The sequence below is a fragment of the Salvelinus alpinus genome, chromosome 10, assembly GCF_045679555.1.
Source record: "Salvelinus alpinus chromosome 10, SLU_Salpinus.1, whole genome shotgun sequence".
NCBI lineage: Eukaryota > Metazoa > Chordata > Actinopteri > Salmoniformes > Salmonidae > Salvelinus > Salvelinus alpinus.
This window is the reverse complement of record NC_092095.1, coordinates 68429723-68449850: the sequence shown is the minus strand read 5'-3', so window position 1 is coordinate 68449850 and position 20128 is coordinate 68429723. Positions and strand designations below refer to the sequence as shown.

The window sequence follows — 20128 nt, the reverse complement described above, 5'->3', positions numbered from 1 at the left end:
CTTTCCATCTACCCTAACAGTATCTATTATTTACTTCAGTTTTTAAAGGATTGGAACAAATAACACATGATTTCCCCTATAACTACGTTTTATAATCACTCTGAACGTCTCCATTAATTAGTAGCACTTTAACATACTACAATTGACTTGAGCATATTTTCTGTGGTTACTTGTAGAGCTGGGCGGTACACCATATTTGACCATATACTGGTATTGATGCATGGACCGGTTTGGGTTTTTACTTTACCTTCTATAGCGGTATTTTAATGTTTGGTTTGTTAAATGTGAAACACTGTGTGTAAAGTCGTCTCTCTCTGCTCTCCATCTCTCCATGCTGCTTTCCACACAGACCTAGCCCCATTTGCTGTTGCTTGACCACGAGACTCTTGTGTTCAGTCTGCATGGTCAATGTAGCACATGCAAAAATGTTAATGACAACAATGCTGTTTTCACTTTGCTTCTTAATGTAAATCCCCTAGCGTTCTATAATTACACTATCTGCCAACCGCTAGTTTGTCTTGGCAAGTTTGGCCTAAATCTTGTTTGCCGCTAATCGCTAGTTAGCTGGCTAGCTAGCTAACTAGTTCAAATCCAAATCAAAGTATATTTGGTCACATACACATGGTTAGCGGATGTTAATGTGAGTGTAGCGAAATGCTTGTGCTTCTAGTTCCGACAGTGCAGTAATATCTAACAATTCCACAACTACCTTATACACACAAATGTAAAGGGATGGAATAAGAATATGTCCATATAAATATATGGATGATCGATGGCTGAGCGGTATAGGCAAGATGCAATAGCTGGTATAAAATACAGTATATACATATGAGATCAGTAATGTAAGATCTGTAAACATTATTTAAAGTGACTAGTGATCCATTTATTAAAGTGGCCAATGATTTGAGTCTGTGTATATAGTAGAGGTTGACCGATTTTATGATTTTTCAATACCGATTATTGGAGGACATAAAAAAGCTGATACCGATTAATCGGTCTGCTTTTTTAAATTATTTGTAATAATGACAATTACAACAATACTAAATGAACACTTTTATTTTAACTTAATATAATACATCAATAAAATCTATTTATCCTCAAATAAATAATGAAACTTGTTCAATTTGGTTAAAATAATGCAAAAACAAAGTGTTGGAGAAGAAAGTAAAAGTGCAATATGTGCCATGTAAAAAAGCTAACGTTTAAGTTCCTTGCTCAGAACATGAGAACATATGAAAGCTGGTGGTTCCTTTTAACATGAGTCTTCAATATTCCCAGGTAAGAAGTTTTAGGTTGTAGTTATTATAGGACTATTTCTCTCTATACCATTTGTATTTCATAAACCTTTGACTATTGGATGTTGTAATAGGTACTTTAGTATTGCCAGCCTAATCTCGGGAGTTGATAGGTTTGAAGTCATTAACAGCGCAATGCTTGAAGCACAGCGAAGAGCTGCTGGCAAATGCACGAAAGTGCTGTTTGAATGAACGCTTACGAGCCTGCTGCTGCCTACCACCGCTCAGTCAGACTGCTCTATCAAATCATAGACTTAATTATAACATAATAACACACAGAAATACGAGCCTTAGGTCATTTAATATGGTCAAATCCGGAAACTATCATTTAGAAAACAAAACGTTTATTCTTTCAGTGAAATACGGAACCGTTCCGTATTTCATCTAACGGGTGGCATCCATAAGTCTAAATATTCCTGTTACATTGCACAACCTTCAATGTTATGTCATAATTACGTATAATTCTGGCAAATTAGTTCGCAACGAGCCAGGCGACCCAAACTGTTGCATATACCCTGACTCTGCATGCAATGAACGCAAGAGAAGTGACACAATTTTCCTGGTTTATTTTAGCCTGCTACCATGAATTTCTTTTAACTAAATATTCAAGTTTAAAAAAAAATATATACTTCTGTGTATTGATTTTAAGAAAGGCATTGATGTTTATGGTTAGGTACATTCGTGCAACGATTGTGCTTTTTTCGCAAAAGCGCTTTTGTTAAATCATCCCCCGTTTGGCGAAGTTGGCTGTCTTTGTTAGGAAGAAATAGTCTTCACACAGTTCGCAACGAGCCAGGTGGCCCAAAAGGCTACATATACCCTGACTCTGTTGCACAGAACGCAAGAGAAGTGACACCATTTTCCTAGTTAAAATAAATTCATGTTAGCAGGCAATATTAACTAAATATGCAGGTTTAAAAATATATACTTGAGTATTGATTTTAAGAAAGGCGTTGATGTTTATGGTTAGGTACACATTGGTGCAACGACAGTGCTTTTTTCGCGAATACGCTTGCTAAATCACCCGTTTGGAGAAGTAGGCTATGATTCAATGATAAATGAACAGGCACCGCATCGATTATATGCAGCGCAGGACAAGCTAGATAAACTAGTAATATCATCAACCATGTGTAGTTAACTAGTGATTATGTTAAGATTGATTGTTTTTTATAAGATATGTTTAATGCTAGCTAGCACCTTACCTTGGCTCCTTGCTGCACTCGCATAACAGGTAGTCAGCCTGCCACGCAGTCTTTTTGTGGAGTGCAATGTAATTGGCCATGATCGGTTGTCCAAAAATGACGATTACCGATTGTTATGAAAACTTGAAATCGGCCCTAATTAATCGGCCATTCCAATTAATCGGTTTGACCTCTAGTATATAGGCAGCAGCCTCTCAATGTTAGTGATGCTGTTTAACAGTCTGATGCCCTTGATAGAAGCTGTTTTTCAGTCTCTCGGTCCCAGCTTTGATGAACCTATACTGACCTCACCTTCTGGATGGTAGGGGGTTGAACAGGCAGTGGCTCGGGTGGTTGTTGTCCTTGATGATTTTTTTTGGCCTTCCTGTGACATCGGTTGCTGTAGGTGTCTTGGAGGGCAGGTAGTTTGCCCCCAGTGATGCGTTGTGCAGACCTCACTGCCCTCTGGAGAGCCTTGCGGTTGAGGGCCATGCAGTTGCTGTACCAGCCCAACAGGATGCTCTCAATTGTACATCTGTAAAAGTTTGTGAGGGTTTTAGGTGAAAAGCAACATTTCTTCAGCCTCCTGAGGTTGAAGACGTGCACTTTTGGTTAATAAATGTATTGAGTCAGAACAAACGTAATTAGCTTTACAGCCTGATACTACCAGTGGTGGTTTAGACCTAAATCAGCATGTTTGTGCAACAGTATCTTCTAAATCAAAGAGGAATACGCAAAGCATGAATATGTTCGCTACATGAAGTAGCTTAGAGAACATTCAATGGAGCCAAAGGTTATAGGGTCCCTTTGGAAACACTTTGGTTCCTACCTTGTCACAATAACTCCTCCCTGGCATTTCCATTCGTTGTCATGTCAAACAACACTGTATTCAAAGTGCCCACTATTATATTCTAACTATAGAATTGCAATAATCATTCTATTTTCATGATTCCAACAGGTCACAAGTGTTTTACTCTAAAGTCAAAATCAAGTCAAATTCCAATTGCAACGTTTGGTTCAAAATAAGGCCTATATTGTTTGTCCATATCGTGCAGCCCTACGTGGCAGTGTGGAAATGATCTCAAATGAGTGCAGGAAATGCAGGAACTTATGAAAATGCTGAAAATTATTTTTGTTTGAATTGAACAGTATAAAACAATCCGAATGGAGAAAGACCCATTTTGAAATCACGTAGTATCTATGTGTTGCCACCTTAGGATCACACACTACTCATAAAGAACATGTACAACTTTTATTATTCAAAAATATAAAATAGCAGCAAATACCGTCAATTTTTTATTTTATGCAGCAATATGTTATTTGGGCCATATCGCCCGGCACTAGTTGGTTGGAGCAGTCTTGTGCCTTGTCTCCGTCTGGTTGAAATATACCCAACTGTAATGGGCAAGGTCCACTTTGAACAGCTTGTCCTCTCATTGGACATCCATCCCCTCCCATGGTGTGTCCTGTTCTTTCATTGGCCACCATACCCTCCCATGGTGTGTCCTGTTCTCTCATTGGCCACCATCCCCTCCCATGGTGTGTCCTGTTCTCTCATTGGCCACCATCCCCTTCCATGGTGTGTCCTGTTCTCTCATTGGCCATCCATCCCATGGTGCATGGTTTGTCCTATTCTCTCATTGCTGTATATGGGGAGACAGACGCCCCTCCTGTCTCTCTCGTCTGTCTCTCTCCTCTCTGTCCCCCTACACTCTCTCTCCTCTCTGTCCCCCTACACTCTCTCTCCTCTCTGTCCCCCTCCTCTCTCTCTCTCCTCTCTGTCCCCCTACACTCTCTCTCCTCTCTGTCCCCCTACACTCTCTCTCCTCTCTGTCCCCCTACACTCTCTCTCTCCTCTCTGTCCCCCTACTCAGTCTCTCTCTCTCCTCTCTGTCCCCCTACTCAGTCTCTCTCTCTCCTCTCTGTCCCCCTACTCTCTCTCGCCTCTCCTCTCTGTCTCCCTCCTCCTTTCCTTTGTCCCTCGCCTCCCTCCTCTGGTGTAAGCGCATGGCAGGGCAGCAGAATCGGTAATGAAGAAAGCGCTCAATTTAGCCTCCTCAGCCGCGCGCTCCTCTGAGATGTGCTTCCTGCCTGCCTCTCTGCCTGGGTGCAGCGAGGCGGGGTGCTGTGAGTGGCTGAGCTAGAGCTGACATCACAGGGGCCAGCTGTTGATTTGGTGCTGTCTCTGAGGCTGGGGCGAGTCACTGGCTCCGTCAGGCGCCTACTGAGGGGCTCTGGCAGGTAGACACACACACACACGAACCCACAACGATAGGAGGCTGTGTGAGACTACTGCTGCTGCAGGGAGCGAGTCGCTCCGAGCAGCTACATCCTCCTCAACCAATGCTGCCTTGGGTACTACGGACTCCTCCAACAGCTTGCAATGAACATAAGGAGGGCTGCTATGTGGCAGGTAGGTCTTGGTTTCTGTCCTTACCAAAGAGTTTGTATTTGGTGAAGGAAGGAGCCCATTGGAAAGTCAGGAGTAATGGTTTAAGTTCCAGATAATATCTACTAAGGCTTTTGGTATCCTTTTCAGACTTGAATCATTCAGACATTGTGCTGGGTTCTCAATCGTCTGTCTGTTAGTATCTTAGACCTTGAGCTTCATTTTGAAAGCCGTGATTTATTGTTGAGATTTTGTTTTGTTGGCTATGTTTTCAAAATGATCCTTTTGAGACGCAGTTAAACATCACAGCAGTCTTCTACAATATGTTCTAAGCTACAGTTGTGAATTTCATTGACCATTTAAGCTACAGGGTTTATCTGGTGACGATAAGGGCTCGGTTTCCAAAGGATGCACAGCAAGGCTGCATTCAGTGAACAGGGGATCTGTAGACTGTGTTCAGTGTGTTGGGGGATCTGTAGACTGTGTTCAGTGTGTTGGGGGATCTGTAGACTGTGTTCAGTGTGTTGGGGAACAGGGGATCTGTAGACTGTGTTCAGTGTGTTGGGGAACAGGGGATCTGTAGACTGTGTTCAGTGTGTTGGGGGATCTGTAGACTGTGTTCAGTGTGTTGGGGGATCTGTAGACTGTGTTCAGTGTGTTGGGGGATCTGTAGACTGTGTTCAGTGCGTTGGGGGATCTGTAGACTGTGTTCAGTGTGTTGGGGGATCTGTAGACTGTTCAGTGTGTTGGGGGATCTGTAGACTGTTCAGTGTGTTGGGGGATCTGTAGACTGTTCAGTGTGTTGGGGAACAAGGGATCTGTAGACTGTGTTGGGGAACAAGGGATCTGTAGACTGTGTTCAGTGTGTTGGGGAACAAGGGATCTGTAGACTGTGTTCAGTGTGTTGGGGAACAGGGGATCTGTAGACTGTGTTCAGTGTGTTGGGGGATCTGTAGACTGTGTTCAGTGTGTTGGGGAACAAGGGATCTGTAGACTGTGTTCAGTGAATCCCCAATATGAATTTAGCAGCAGTGCACCTCCACTGCTAAATCGTGGCCTTCACTACAAATGTAAAAAATATATATATACACTTTTCGGGATACGAAAACGTTTTCCATTCTAACTTAAATGACTAAAACCAGATATAACGTATGTATAAAATATAATGGAGCAATACATTAATAAATAAGATCATCTTTGAGAACTAACAATCACCAAAATAAAAACTAGACAGTCAGGGAGAATCTAAAATTCCCAAAATGTCTTGACACTTTGCTGCCGCTGCTGAAAGAAATCCTAGGGGAAACACTGCAATGTATTGGTGAACAGGGGCTGTGTTCTGATTAGCGTTGTGTCTTGGCTTTCTTTCATCAGTACACTAATGACCATAGATAAGCCATTAAGAGGCTTGTGTTGCGTTGCCTCTGCACATCTTGCATTTCTGCTCCTCAGTATATTGTTTCTGCAGGTGTTTCTGTTATTACAAATGGGTTTTTAATGACTGACTCCACTAGTGTGATGTACAGGGCCTTCAGAAAGTATTCATACCCCTTGACTTATTCCACATTTTGTTACAGCCTGAATTCAAAATGTATAAATGTATTTTTTTCTCACCCATTTTCACTCTATACCCCCATAATGACAGTGAAAATATGTTTTTAGGAATGTTAGCTAATAATATTTAATTTACGTATGTATTCACACACCCTGAGCCAATACTTTGTAGAATTAATTTTGGTAGTGATTACGGCTGTGTGTCTTTCTGGGTAAGTCTCGGAGAGCATTCCACACCTGGATTGTGCAACATTTGCCCATTAAAAAAATATCTAGATATATTTTCATATTCTTCAAGCTCTGTTAAATTAGTTGTTCATAATAGCTAGACAACAATTTTCAGGTCTTACCATAGATTTTCAAGCAGATTTGAGTCAAAACTTGTTTTAGGTTATTGTCTTGCTGAAAGGTGAATTAATCTCCCAGTGTCTGGTGGAAACCAGACTGAACCAGGTTTTCCTCTAGGATTTTGCCTGTGCTTAGCTCTTTAAAAAGAAATCCTAAATAACTCCCCAGTCCTTAACGATTACAAGCATACCCATAACATAATGCAGCCACCACTATTTGCCCTAAACATAACACTTTGTATTCAGGACAAACAGTTCATTGCTTTGTCAATTTTTTTGCAGTATTATTTTAGTGCGTTGTTGCAAATAGGATACATGTTTAGTATTAAAAAAAAAATTAAGAAGATTTTGCATGTTTTTTTTTCACTCTGTAATTTAGGTTAGTATTGTAGAGTAACTATAATGTTGTTGATCCATCCTCAGTTTTCTCCTATCACAGCCATTAAACTCTGTAACTGTTTTAAAGTCACCATTGTCCTCATGGTGAAATCCCTGAGTGGTTTCCTTCCTCTCCGGCAATTGACTTAGGAAGGACGCCTGTATCTTTGTAGTGACGGGGTGTGTTGATACATCATTCAAAGTGTAATTAATAACTTCAACATGCTCAAAGGGATATGCAATGTCTGCTTTTATTTGCCCTGCTTTGAGAGGCATTGGAAAATCTCCTTGCTTTTTGTGGTTGAATCTGTGTTTGAAATTCACTGTTTGACTGAGGGACCTTAAAATTATTGGTATGTGTGGGGTACAGAGATGAGACAGTCCTTCAAAAATCATGTTAAACACTTATTGCACACACAGTGAGTCCATGCAACTTGTTATGTTACTTGTTAAGCACATTTACATGTAATTGAGGCTGAGCGATGAAATGAATACCTTTAGTCTGCACTTTATACCCCAGAGGGCTTAAGTCTCAATTATCATCAGCTCTTTCTAATCAATAACTCTCCTTATTATCAGACATGGCTCTGAGCCGGGGTACGGGCTTATTTACCCTTTTCAACACACTGATAATCAATAACTCTCCTTATTATCAGACATGGCTCTGAGCTGGGGTACGGGCTTATTTACCCTGTTCAACACACTGATAATCAATAACTCTCCTTATTATCAGACATGGCTCTGAGCTGGGGTACGGGTTTATTTACCCTGTTAAACACACTGATAATCAATAACTCTCCTTATTATCAGACATGGCTCTGAGCCGGGGTACGGGCTTATTTACCTTGTTCAACACACTGATAATCAATAACTCTCCTTATTATCAGACATGGCTCTGAGCCGGGGTACGGGCTTATTTACCCTGTTCAACACACTGATAATCAATAACTCTCCTTATTATCAGACATGGCTCTGAGCCGGGGTACGGGTTTATTTACCCTGTTCAACACACTGATAATCAATAACTCTCCTTATTATCAGACATGGCTCTGAGCCGGGGTACGGGCTTATTTACCCTGTTCAACACACTGATAATCAATGTCATTTATTAGGCTTAAAGTAAACGGTATTACTATTCCTGTGACTTGATGGTTGGTTACGCAATACATTTAATCTTTCTGTGTGACTGTAGAGCTGGAGAAGACCGCCTCATGGATGTCTGTCTGTTAGCTACACAGTATGTTGGATGAATGGATTGCTTCGGCTGCTTTTCTCTGCTCTTGTATTGTTCCATCCTCCTACACAGTCTGGGCGGGAGGGAGAGAGTCTCTCCTCTCGCTTGCTCCCCCCGCTCTTCCCCCACAGTACTTGGGCAGGGGGGGAGGTACTGCCCAAGCCTGGTGTGGACCGCCCTATCTGTGCTTGCAATCAGAATGGCCTCTTGTGCATTCCACAGGAGCAATTTCCTATTCGCTGTGCTAACATAATTGTCATTGAGTGGTCCATTTACAGCCGGCATATGATTAGTTAGCTCCCATTCCCCTGGCTGGCAGAGTGGCTGTGCCCTTTTGACCTCATTGTAGGTTTTTGAGAATATATTTTCATGGGTAGAAAAGTGTAGCATGGAAAAAGGCTTCGGCACTTACTCACCACTTCTACAGGCAGTATGGGTGTGTTTGTACCGTGGGGAATGGAGTTAAAGGGACTGTGAAGTGAAGAGGCTCTTTGCGGTTCAACCACTCAGATCAACTCAGAGCCTCAGGTTCTGTTGTCAAATACAGAGGAGCTGCTCAGTAACAGGAGACCCAGAGGATTTTACTGGGCTGTGTGTGTGTGTTCTTGGGTACGTGTAGACTTCTGGTCTGTTTGTGCCTGCCAGTGTTTATTCGTGTGTGTGTCACACTGTGTTCCATCTGCATGCATTAAGCCCCCTGTCCCTGACACCCCCTCCCCCGTGTGTCACACAGACTGTCCATGACACCCCCTCCCCCGTGTGTCACACAGACTGTCCCTGACACCCCCCCTCCCCCGTGTGTCACACAGACTGTCCCTGACACCCCCCCTCCCCCGTGTGTCACACAGACTGTCCCTGACACCCCCCCTCCCCCGTGTGTCACACAGACTGTCCCTGACACCCCCCCTCCCCCGTGTGTCACACAGACTGTCCCTGACACCCCCTCCCCCGTGTCACACAGACTGTCCCTGACACCCCCTCCCCCGTGTGTCACACAGACTGTCCCTGACACAGAACTGACACGGTGATCTCCTGAACTCAGCGGCTTGCTCAGCCCTGCTGTTCCTCCCTGTCCGTGCAGCACAGCTCTGACTCCTAATGCAGCTTGTGTCTGGGGCCAGAATCTCGCTTGCTGTCTGTCTGGTTGGTTGAGTTCTACTGGTGTCACCAGCTAGTAGGGCTGACTGTAGTCATGTGAAGTTCCACACCTCTCTTTGTGTTGCTGCTGACTGCCAGACTGGAGGTTACCTTTGTTCTAGTAGTGTCTGCAGTTTACTGTCAAACCAGGATCTGCATACACAGCAGGGTGTGGTGAGGTAGAATAGGGTGAGGTAGAATAGGGTGAGGTAGGGTGAGGTGGAAAAGGATTATAAAGTGAGCAGGAATCCACCACTTGACCTTTTATCTGGCAGCATGCATGGGTCTGCTTCCCACTGGCCCGATGTGGAATCAGGAGACGGGACTGTGTGGAGACAGGAGACGGGACTGTGTGGAGACAGGAGACGGGACTGTGTGGAGACAGGAGACGGGACTGTGTGGAGACAGGAGACGGGACTGCCTACTGGTTGCCAGAGAGAGCTTACTGTGGCGGGCATTCTGCCCGGTAGATAGCACTGAGCTCTGGGACTAGGAGGAAGGTTGGAGTGGAGTAGCAGAACATGGGCAAAGATGTAGAGCCCTTCTGACTGATGGAGAATCTGTTACAGCCCGTCGGTTACCTTCGATGTGAAGCTTCCATTTGGGAAATGATATGTCTGTCAGTGTCCACTCCAACATTGGTATTCTAAATATCATAGGGTTTTGATTGAAAAGTGTTATCTTCTGTTTTTTACGGCTGTTATTCCTGAATATGTAACGCTGCTCTGTTTTACATAACTGGCACGACAGAGTGGGTTTAACACGACCCTCCATGCACTCAATGGCTCTGATGGATGAAACCTGTTTTACACATAGGCATGCACAGCCACAATATCGCTTTCTGTCTCTTTCCCTGTCTCTCTCTCTTTCTCCATTTTTCTCTCTCGCACTCACACACGTGATATCCCCTGGACTCTGTCTGTCCATGTCAGCCCTGTCACTGTCAGCGACCTATAACCCCATTCCATCAGTGTTCCCCAGTGCTCTAAGGGTCCTGACCCTCTGACCTCTTCTCTCCCTGTGACAGGTCTGTGATGGCCATGAGCAGCTTGGAGGGCAGTGCCACCGAGGCCGTTCAGATCTGGACACCAGAGACTCCGAGCTGGTGCTAAGGACATGGGACTCTCCCTCAGAGTTAGCGACAGGCTCAGCAGCACGAGACGTTACAGTGACAAACCAGCGGTGGCGCAGGACTGCTGCCCCCAGAGCCTTCTCACCCTCTGTAGGACGTCACCACCACAGGCCCAGGAGCACCCAGTAAGTAGCTTCCTGTAAGGAGAATAGGCCATTGGCCACAAAGTACATTGGGGGCCGGGGGGAAATTAAAAACAGCGTTGACATCACTTCAGTCGAGAGAGACTGACAGATATTACAAATCAGCAATGCTGCACTTGAGTAGAAAAGATTGTGTGCCGGAATAACTGAACAGATGTGGACTAGCCTGGTGTGGACTAGCCTGGTGTGGACTAGCCTGGTGTTATAGTTATTTCTCTTCAAGATGAACATGTTTGATCTGCCTCTCAGCCAGTTTCCACTCAGTATTCAGTAACATAACTAAAATAGCACTGCACACTGCAGAACACAAGAACAACATACATTTTGTTATTGAACAGAGTGTTTAAAGATGGATGTGAAAGGAGCAGGTTTTGGGGAGTAACTGAGTACATGTCATCTGATTTACATTATTTTTTATCAGTTACAATACCAGCTAAAATATTGTAATCAGATTAGATACTTTTGAAAAACTAGATGATTACTTAAAAATTCAGAAAGGATGTTTGTGAGAAAGAAATGTATTTTGGCACCTTTCGGTTTCTCGGTGACATTCAATTCAGCATGGAAAAAAGTGTTTCAGTTTGTTCCACCTGAGAGAGTCTGATCACCAATCAGAGACCGCTGTGATGACACACCAGATGTGACCACCAATCAGAGACCACTATGATGACACACCAGATGTGTTTGATGGAACCTTTTCTCAAAGCCGGTGTGATGCATTTTACATCATACCTGCTATATTTCTGTATTTTGGAACTTTTGTATTGTATTGCTTATATACAAAACATTTTGGAACTATATCAACAAGGCACTAATGAAACAAATTAAGGGGAAGTAACCCAAAAGTAACGGGAAGTAATCAGATTACGTTACGGAGTTTGGGTAATCCAAAACTTACGTCACTGATTACATTTTTGGACAGGTAAGGTGCCGTTTTCAAGGGATTGTTAAATATATGAGCTATTTGGTTGTAATATCAGCACCTTTTGAAGAGCGGAGTCGGGACTACCCATCCCATTATTCCATGTTTATCTCTATCAGAGTTCTACAGCAAGGAACTGCATGCTTTTCATCAGCATACATCAATTGATCATTTAATTGTAGATCTGTGAGGGTAGCCTCACAATATCGCTCAATGTTGCCCACCATTAATTGGATTTGAGTGATGTAAAGTAAGTGAAATATACTTGCCTAGTATGAGTGGTTTTAGGTTAATTTCCCATCCTTTGTGGGCTCTGCCTGTCAAGCAGCAGAAGGGCGAATTCGCCTATGTACTGTTATCTGATATTTACTTTGCGAGCTACCTGATGATAATGTTTACTTTGCAAGCTACCTGATGATGTTTACTTTGCAAGCTACCTGATGATAATGTTTAATTTGCTAGCTACCTTATGATAATGTTTACTTTGCTAGCTATCTGATGATAATGTTTACTTTGCAAGCTACCTGGTGATAATGTTTACTTTGCTAGCTACCTGATGATAATGTTTAATTTGCAAGCTACCTGATGATAATGTTTAATTTGCTAGCTACCTGATGATAGTGTTTAATTTGCTAGCTACCTGGTGATAATGTTTACTTTGCTAGCTACCTGATGATCATGTTTAATTTGCTAGCTACCTGATGATCATGTTTAATTTGCTAGCTACCTGATGATCATGTTTAATTTGCTAGCTACCTGATGATCATGTTTAATTTGCTAGCTACCTGATGATCATGTTTACTTTGCTAGCTACCTGATGATAATGTTTACTTTGCTATCTACCTGATGATAATGTTTACTTTGCAAGCTACCTGATGATAATGTTTACTTTGCAAGCTACCTGATGATAATGTTTACTTTGCTAGCTACCGGTAGAAACAGTTGACCATACATATAGTGATAAGTAGACCTGATGTAGTTTTTTCTCCCACCAACCTAGGCCTACCTAGCGAAGTTGGCTAACATTATCCCTGTTTCAACATTGTTAATAAGGGTTTAATCAGGATTGCTGCTGACAGACGTGATAGACAACATTGACTGAGGGACCACGTCAAATTGGCTAGTTGGCTAACAACAAATCACGTCAATATGGCTAGTTAACAAGTTAACATTCAGGGGATAAACTAGATGGCTGTATAGAAATCTCTATAGTAGGGTTGGGCGGTTTCCAGATTGTCATATCCTCATACCGTCCTTCTCTCACACCGGGATTTACGGTACTACTGGCTTAGTACACAAACATGCAAAGAAGCCGGTTGGGCGTCTATTAGCACAATAACAACAAAATTAGCACAAGTAACAGCAAAATATTGCTAGCAAAATATGCTAACGAGTGCAAACGAAAACAAACAAATTGCGAAGGCAGGCAACGCAGCTCATAAAGTTATACATGTATAGGTAGGAGCTACCGAATTATATTTTTGTTGTTTAGACATTTTACAAGCGAATGTGAGCGAGAGACATTATTCATTTGCACAAAGTTTTGACCGCATGCTTGTCTGAAGCACACTGTGTGGCGTCGCTAGGGCAACGGGCCTGCACTGTTCTGAGAAGATAGTGGAGAAGCACACCGCCCAGAACTGAGAGGAAAAACGCAAGGAAATCGAGCTGCAGTGGCAGCTGTACAGATGACTCATCCAAAGGGCTTTGACACCTCAAACACGGCAGAAAGCTAACACAATATGATGCACCGTGACGTTATTCATTCAGCCACGTTAATCTTAGGTGTCGCCCTAACGCAGAAAGATAAAACTTCCTGTGTTTTGTAAATGCAGATCTACAATGCTTCTTATTGTAATATCTGCTCGGCATCAGACTAATTTCGTTCTTCAGTTGCACTTCTCCACTCAGAATGGCCGTTGGTGAATTCTCATCTATCAGCAGATTGTGCTTTGACTGATGTGGAGCTACTTTTCTCCAGTACTTTTCTCTGTGTAGACAGCCTACTGTTCTCCAGTACTTTTCTCTGTGTAGACAGCCTACTGTTCTCCAGTACTTTTCTCTGTGTAGACAGCCTACTGTTCTCCAGTACTTTTCTCTGTGTAGACAGCCTACTGTGCTCTGGTACTTTTCTCTGTGTAGACAGCCTACTGTGCTCCGGTACTTTTCTGTGTGTAGACAGCCTACTGTTCTCTGGTACTTTTCTCTGTGTAGACAGCCTACTGTTCTCCAGTACTTTTCTCTGTGTAGACAGCCTACTGTTCTCTGGTACTTTTCTCTGTGTAGACAGCCTACTGTGCTCCGGTACTTTTCTCTGTGTAGACAGCCTACTGTTCTCTGGTAAAATGCTACCTTCATCCATCTGAAATTACATGATCAATTGCTAAACTTACGGATCATGAAAAGCATGCAGGTCCTTGCTGTATAACTCTGATGAAGCTAAATGTGGAATTTGGGGAAATGTGAAGTTCTGACTCTGCTCTTCAAGAGGTGATGATATTGAAACCTGGTTGACAACATGGTTTCGAGGAGCTGGTGGTCTCCTTGCCCATCAGCAGTCAAATGGAACGTTCTACACTGTATTGTGAGGTGTTATTGATACCTGCCTAGAGAGGGCCGTAGAGTCATGGAGTCATTGCACTCTTTGAACATTCTGGAATCCAGGGTGTCAGTGGGATTTTTCTATAGCCACAAGCTCTGTCCTCCAATAGTACTGACTGTCTCACAGTACTGACTGTCTCTTTCTCAATGTGTCTTTCTGGGATTCCTCTATCCTCAAAATGAATTGGTCACTCCCCTCTGACCTTCTCCACCATGGGGTTTGAGAAGGAATCAAGGAAAGCCAAATTGAGACAGAGGCACAGAGCCACAGTGTTAATGTCAGGGACTGAATCAGATGGGGCCTCTCAACCTCTAATTAAAATCATTAATCACAGCTCTCATAAACCAGATGTCTCCTTCCCTAACCCTCCCATCTTTTCCTCTCTATGATGTCTCCTTCCCTCTTCTCCTCTGTCTCCTTTCTTCTCCTCTCTCTGTCTCCTTCCCTAAGCCTCCCCACCCCTCTTCTCTATGCTACTGCTGCTGCAAGAGAGACTTGCTGCATAATTAGGCCACATTATTACCAAAAACCACTGCCCTGTCACTGTCCCTGCATTAGTAGTCATTCGATTTCAGATGTTCTAACTAATAGAGATGTTTACAATTTCTCTTTAGCCCATGTTTTCTTTCTCTGTTCTCTGTAAATGCATATTTCAATGACCATGTTTTCCCTCTCTCTGTTCTCTGTAAATGCATGATATTTCAATGCCCATGTTTTCCCTCTCTGTTCTCTGTAAATGCATGATATTTCAATGCCCATGTTTTCTCTCTCTCTCTGTTCTCTGTAAATGCATGATATTTCAATGCCCATGTTTTCTCTCAATCTCTATTCTCTGTAAATGCATGATATTTCAATGCCCATGTTTTTTCTCATTCTCTGTTCTCTGTAAATGCATGATATTTCAATGCCCATGTTTTCCCTCTCTGTTCTCTGTAAATGTATGATATTTCAATGCCCATGTTTTCTCTCTCTCTGTTCTCTGACTGTAGGTGTAAGATGTCTTTTGATGTAGCTCTAATGGGAAATGATTTGCATTTTGATTAGTAAAATCCCAGTCTCTCTCCATCGTCTCTCTGTCTCTTTCTCCATCTCTAGGACCCCAGTAACAGCAGTGTTGTATAGAGACTCTCTGTAAGCTGTGCGTCTGATGAGGATGTCTGATCCTGTTACTGTAAAGGACATCAGTAGGACTGAGACCATGAAGGTTTGTGATGCTGGAGTGGAGCTGGAGGCAGCAGACTGGACCGGAACCACAACACTAGGAGCAGACAGCAGACGGAACGGTGTGAAGGACAATCCCAAACAGGCTGGGAGCCTGGTGCTGGAACACAATGTCACCGGTCACCAAGACGGAAGCTGCTGTGACAACAAGAGGGAAACGTCACAGGTAAACAGCCTTTTAGTGTGGACCAATGAGAAGATCAGTTTTCCATTATCACATCCACAATTCGAACATGTTTTACCACTACTCTGGCAAAAATGTAAATATGGTAATATAATTGATATATGGTAATGTCATTGCTCACGATCAGTCATTAAAATACTCTAATGTAACAGATGAAACAAGTTGGTGAAAGATGTGCTGATACAGTGCAGCAAAACGTTCCTTTGTCTCAGGGTTGGAGGTGATGTTGACAGGGCATTGTCTCAGGGTTGGAGGTAATGTTGACAGGGCATTGTCTCAGGGTTGGAGGTAATGCTGACAGGCAGCAGAGAGGGTATTGTCTCAGGGGTTGGAGGTAATGCTGACAGGGTATTGTCTCAGGGTTGGAGGTAATGCTGACAGGGTATTGTCTCAGGGTTGGAGGTAATGCTGACAGGGTATTGTCTCAGGGTTGGAGGTAATGTTGACAGGGTATTGTCTCAGGGTTGGGGGTAATGTTGACAGGGTATTGTCTCAGGGTTGGAGGTAATGTTGACAGGGTATTGTCTCAGGGTTTGGAGGTAATGCTGACAGGGTATTGTCTCAGGGTTGGAGGTAATGTTGACATGGTATTGTCTCAGGGTTGGAGGTAATGCTGACAGGGTATTGTCTCAGGGTTGGAGGTAATGTTGACAGGGTATTGTCTCAGGGTTGGGGGTAATGTTGACAGGGTATTGTCTCAGGGTTGGAGGTAATGTTGACAGGGTATTGTCTCAGGGTTGGAGGTAATGTTGACAGGGTATTGTCTCAGGGTTTGGAGGTAATGTTGACAGGGTATTGTCTCAGGGTTTGGAGGTAATGTTGGCAGGGTATTGTCTCAGGGTTTGGAGGTAATGTTGACAGGGTATTGTCTCGGGTAGGAGGTAATGTTAACAGGCAGGAGTATAAATGGGAAGCAGAACAAGTAAAAGCGGTCGGTGGCTGGCGCCCCAGCCAGACTAAAGAAGACAGATAATCTGGATCTCAAATCCTGGCTTATCTACAAACTTCCTGTGTGTCACCCTGAGAGAGAGACTGAATGGGTGCCGGATGGGGAGAGGGAGGGAGGGGTGTGTGTTTCTCTGTGTGTGTCTCCTCTGTGACTTTGCCACCATCTGCCCCTGCCACGTTCTCTCTCTCAGGCCAGGTACCTTGTAGTGCAGACGTCAGCGTTTCCTTCTCTCTCCTCTCATTGTTCCTTTCCTTTCTGCCCTGTTCAATTATCTGATCTACTGGTGCGTTCACACCTACTGTCACACACACACACACACACACACACACACACACACACACACACACACACACACACACACACACACACACACACACACGCCACACAGTCTCTAAGGGTCGTACACATGCCTGGAAATGGAAACGGTCCATTTCCATCTTTATTTCATTAATGTTATCTGACCCTCCAGCGCAGCGGGAAAAGGAACTGTCCTCTGGTTGGTTTTAGAGGACGGGACCAAGAGAAGAGAGAGAGTGTGTGTGTGTGTACAGACGGTGTCTCAGCGGCAGCCCGAGAGGAGCATGGGGCCTGCCAGCCGTTCTGTCTAAATCAGACTCAGCTTTCGCCTCTGACTCTCTAGGACCTCACCCTGCACACACACACACACACACACGCGCGCGCACGCTCGAACAAACACACACACACGAAGAGCAGAGGCACTGAGATGTCGTCCCCCGTGCTGCTTCCTGCTCCTCTTCAAACTCAGAACACTGCTCTGTCTCACCACACCATTCCTCTCCTGCTTCCTGTTCCTCTCCAACCTCAGAACACTTCTCTTTGCTCTAGTCTACATGACAGGAAAATGGGTCTGAGAGAGAGAGAGATGTGAAAATAATCTGAGAGAAAATTCTGTTAAATGTACATAGTAGTCATACAGAATTCTGGGTCTAATTTCTCAGACAGGAAGGTGTTTGAATCACTAGGGTGAGAATTCATCTTGGCCCAAAAAGGGCTCCTCCTCGTGTTTTGTCACATGCCTATATTGATTGGCCGAGCTCTTTAGTAGGGTGTACGTTGACGTCCAACATGTATGATGTATGTATTCAGCCTTCCTGTTGTTCTGGACCACAATATTATTTAACCTTGTGGTTTTGTTAGCTAAACTCCTCCTTTTTGTGGTCCGTTTTGGACAGCAGCAGTCTCTTGTATCAGCTGGCCAGCCAGTGAGGGGCTCTAAGGTACAGTCGGTGGATTAGCATGATGCCTGGCAACTACCTCATACATTATCATTTTATCTCAAGTGTTTCTGCTGAGAAGACGGATTTATCCAATATGTCTTCTTATATATTTGCCTGCTGTTGACTTGGTTCTTGTTCTGTAGTGAACAGGGTGTTCATACTCATTCCGTGGAGGCCCTAGTGTCAGAGGGTTTGGGGTTTGTCCTTTCAGTTAAGACCTAGACAATCAAGTGAGTGGGGTTCTTTACTAATTCGTAACCTTCATATTTATCAATCGAGTACAAGGGACCTGCAGACACTCTGCCCTCCGTGGAATGAGTTTGACACGTCATTTAAGTCATCCCTTTAAAACCATCCGGTGGAATGAGTTTGACACGTCATTTAAGTCATCCCTTTAAAACCATCCGGTGGAATGAGTTTGACACGTCATTTAAGTCATCCCTTTAAAACCATCCGGTGGAATGAGTGACACGTGATTTAAGTCATCCCTTTAAAACCATCCGGTGGAATGAGTTTGACACGTGATTTAAGTCATCCCTTTAAAACCATCCGGTGGAATGAGTTTGACACGTGATTTAAGTCATCCCTTTAAAACCATCCGGTGGAATGAGTTTGACACGTGATTTAAGTCATCCCTTTAAAACCATCCGGTGGAATGAGTTTGACACGTGATTTAAGTCATCCCTTTAAAACCATCCGGTGGAATGAGTTTGACACGTGATTTAAGTCATCCCTTTAAAACCATCCGGTGGAATGAGTTTGACACGTGATTTAAGTCATCCCTTTAAAACCATCCGGTGGAATGAGTTCGACACGTGATTTAAGTCATCCCTTTAAAACCATCCGGTGGAATGAGTTTGACACGTGATTTAAGTCATCCCTTTAAAACCACCCAGACTTGTCGTGCTGCATTAGTATTATGTATCTTCTCTTGCATGATGTTCAGGCGTTTAAACTGACTTATTTATGTGTATTTACGTGTTTGCTAACCATCACGTTAGTTACATGCATGGATTTGATTCACCCAACTCATTTTGAGGTCTGAACATATTCTGTTGGTCGTGATGCTTGGTGCTTGCTGGCCTTTACGTTTTGGTTTGTATGTTTACTTGGTCAGTTCGCGTTCGTGTTTTGAAATGATCAACGCACGTCATCTAAAGTAATATATTTTGAACCGTTGTCAATATACTGTACTCTCCCTCGGTCCAAGGCCAAGGTAAAGTTAGTACGGAGCCTGGCTGTCTGTGAAGAGTCCTCTCCTCCCTTTCTAACAGCACACCAGCTGACACCAGATCCTCAGGTAAACCTTTAGACACACGCTCACATACACACACACACACACACCTTTGGGTAAACCCCCAGACGACTTCTTCTACCCCATTAGCTGTGGCTCATTTCACAAACGTCACTCTGCCATCTCACCAGACACACACACGAGCCAGCAGCTAGAGGGCCTTGCATTTCATCCAGTCAGCACTAACTTCATCAAAACCACCAGGGTGTTCTCCACCACCAGCCGTTGTGTGTGTGTGTGTCTGTCTGTGTGTGAGTGTACTGTATGTGTGTGTACCTGCGGTGTGTGTGCACGTCCTGTATTACGCCCATCCATCTTGGAGAACATTGTATTTCACATGTCAGAACATGGAGACCTGTGGATTGATATAATTGAATAGTACGGTTGTCACTATGATGTTAAGCTTCCTTCAACCTATTCCTTTGTCTGTCAGCACCACTCAAACATGTCCATGGCTAGTGGTGTTTGAAGTGATATAGGTTATCTTTTTGGGAGGGGTTTGTCTTTCTATGTTAAGCTGCAATTTTTCTATGCCAATTATTTCTCCTTGAGTGAAAATGTTTCCTTGGTGTAGACGAGAAAATAAATGATTCTGGTTCTCTGTAAAGATGCATTGTCCTTGCTGTGAAACCGGTTACTAGGAAACCCTGACCGTGTGTTTAAATGGATAGACTTCCTTGAACTAGTGTGAGATTTAACCCCCTCCTTCTCTGAGTTCTATTCAGTCCTCTTTCACTCTTATCTTTCTCTTCTTCCTCCCTCTTTTTCTCATCTTTCTCTTCCTCTCTCTTTTGCCCTCTCTCCACGTGCCCTCCCTTCCTCACATCTCTCTTTGATGCTTTTCTGTAGCAACGTTAGTTATTTTTGTTAACCTGTTGTGCTGTATCACTACAGCAAAGCCTCCCTGAGAGGCAGAGTATATATAACC

At 43.6% G+C, this 20128-nt stretch overlaps 1 protein-coding gene across 15 annotated transcripts in view; it reads left to right on the top strand.

Annotated features, from left to right (window-relative positions):
* LOC139532738 (R3H domain-containing protein 1-like) overlaps positions 1 to 20128 on the top strand; it is a 56643-nt gene that overhangs the window by 3344 nt on the left and 33171 nt on the right. For 3 of the 15 annotated variants that reach the window (XM_071330709.1, XM_071330710.1, XM_071330703.1), the window contains exons 1-5: positions 4321 to 4889; positions 10543 to 10772; positions 15410 to 15701; positions 17865 to 17906; positions 19117 to 19206. In XM_071330709.1, coding sequence (XP_071186810.1) covers positions 15462 to 15701; positions 17865 to 17906; positions 19117 to 19206 — 372 coding nt within the window. In that variant the 5' untranslated portion in view covers positions 4321 to 4889; positions 10543 to 10772; positions 15410 to 15461. Of the gene's footprint in view, positions 1 to 4300; positions 4890 to 10542; positions 10773 to 15409; positions 15702 to 17864; positions 17907 to 19116; positions 19207 to 20128 lie in introns of those variants that run through there. The other 12 variants (XM_071330706.1, XM_071330704.1, XM_071330705.1 and 9 more) reach the window with 9 other exon arrangements.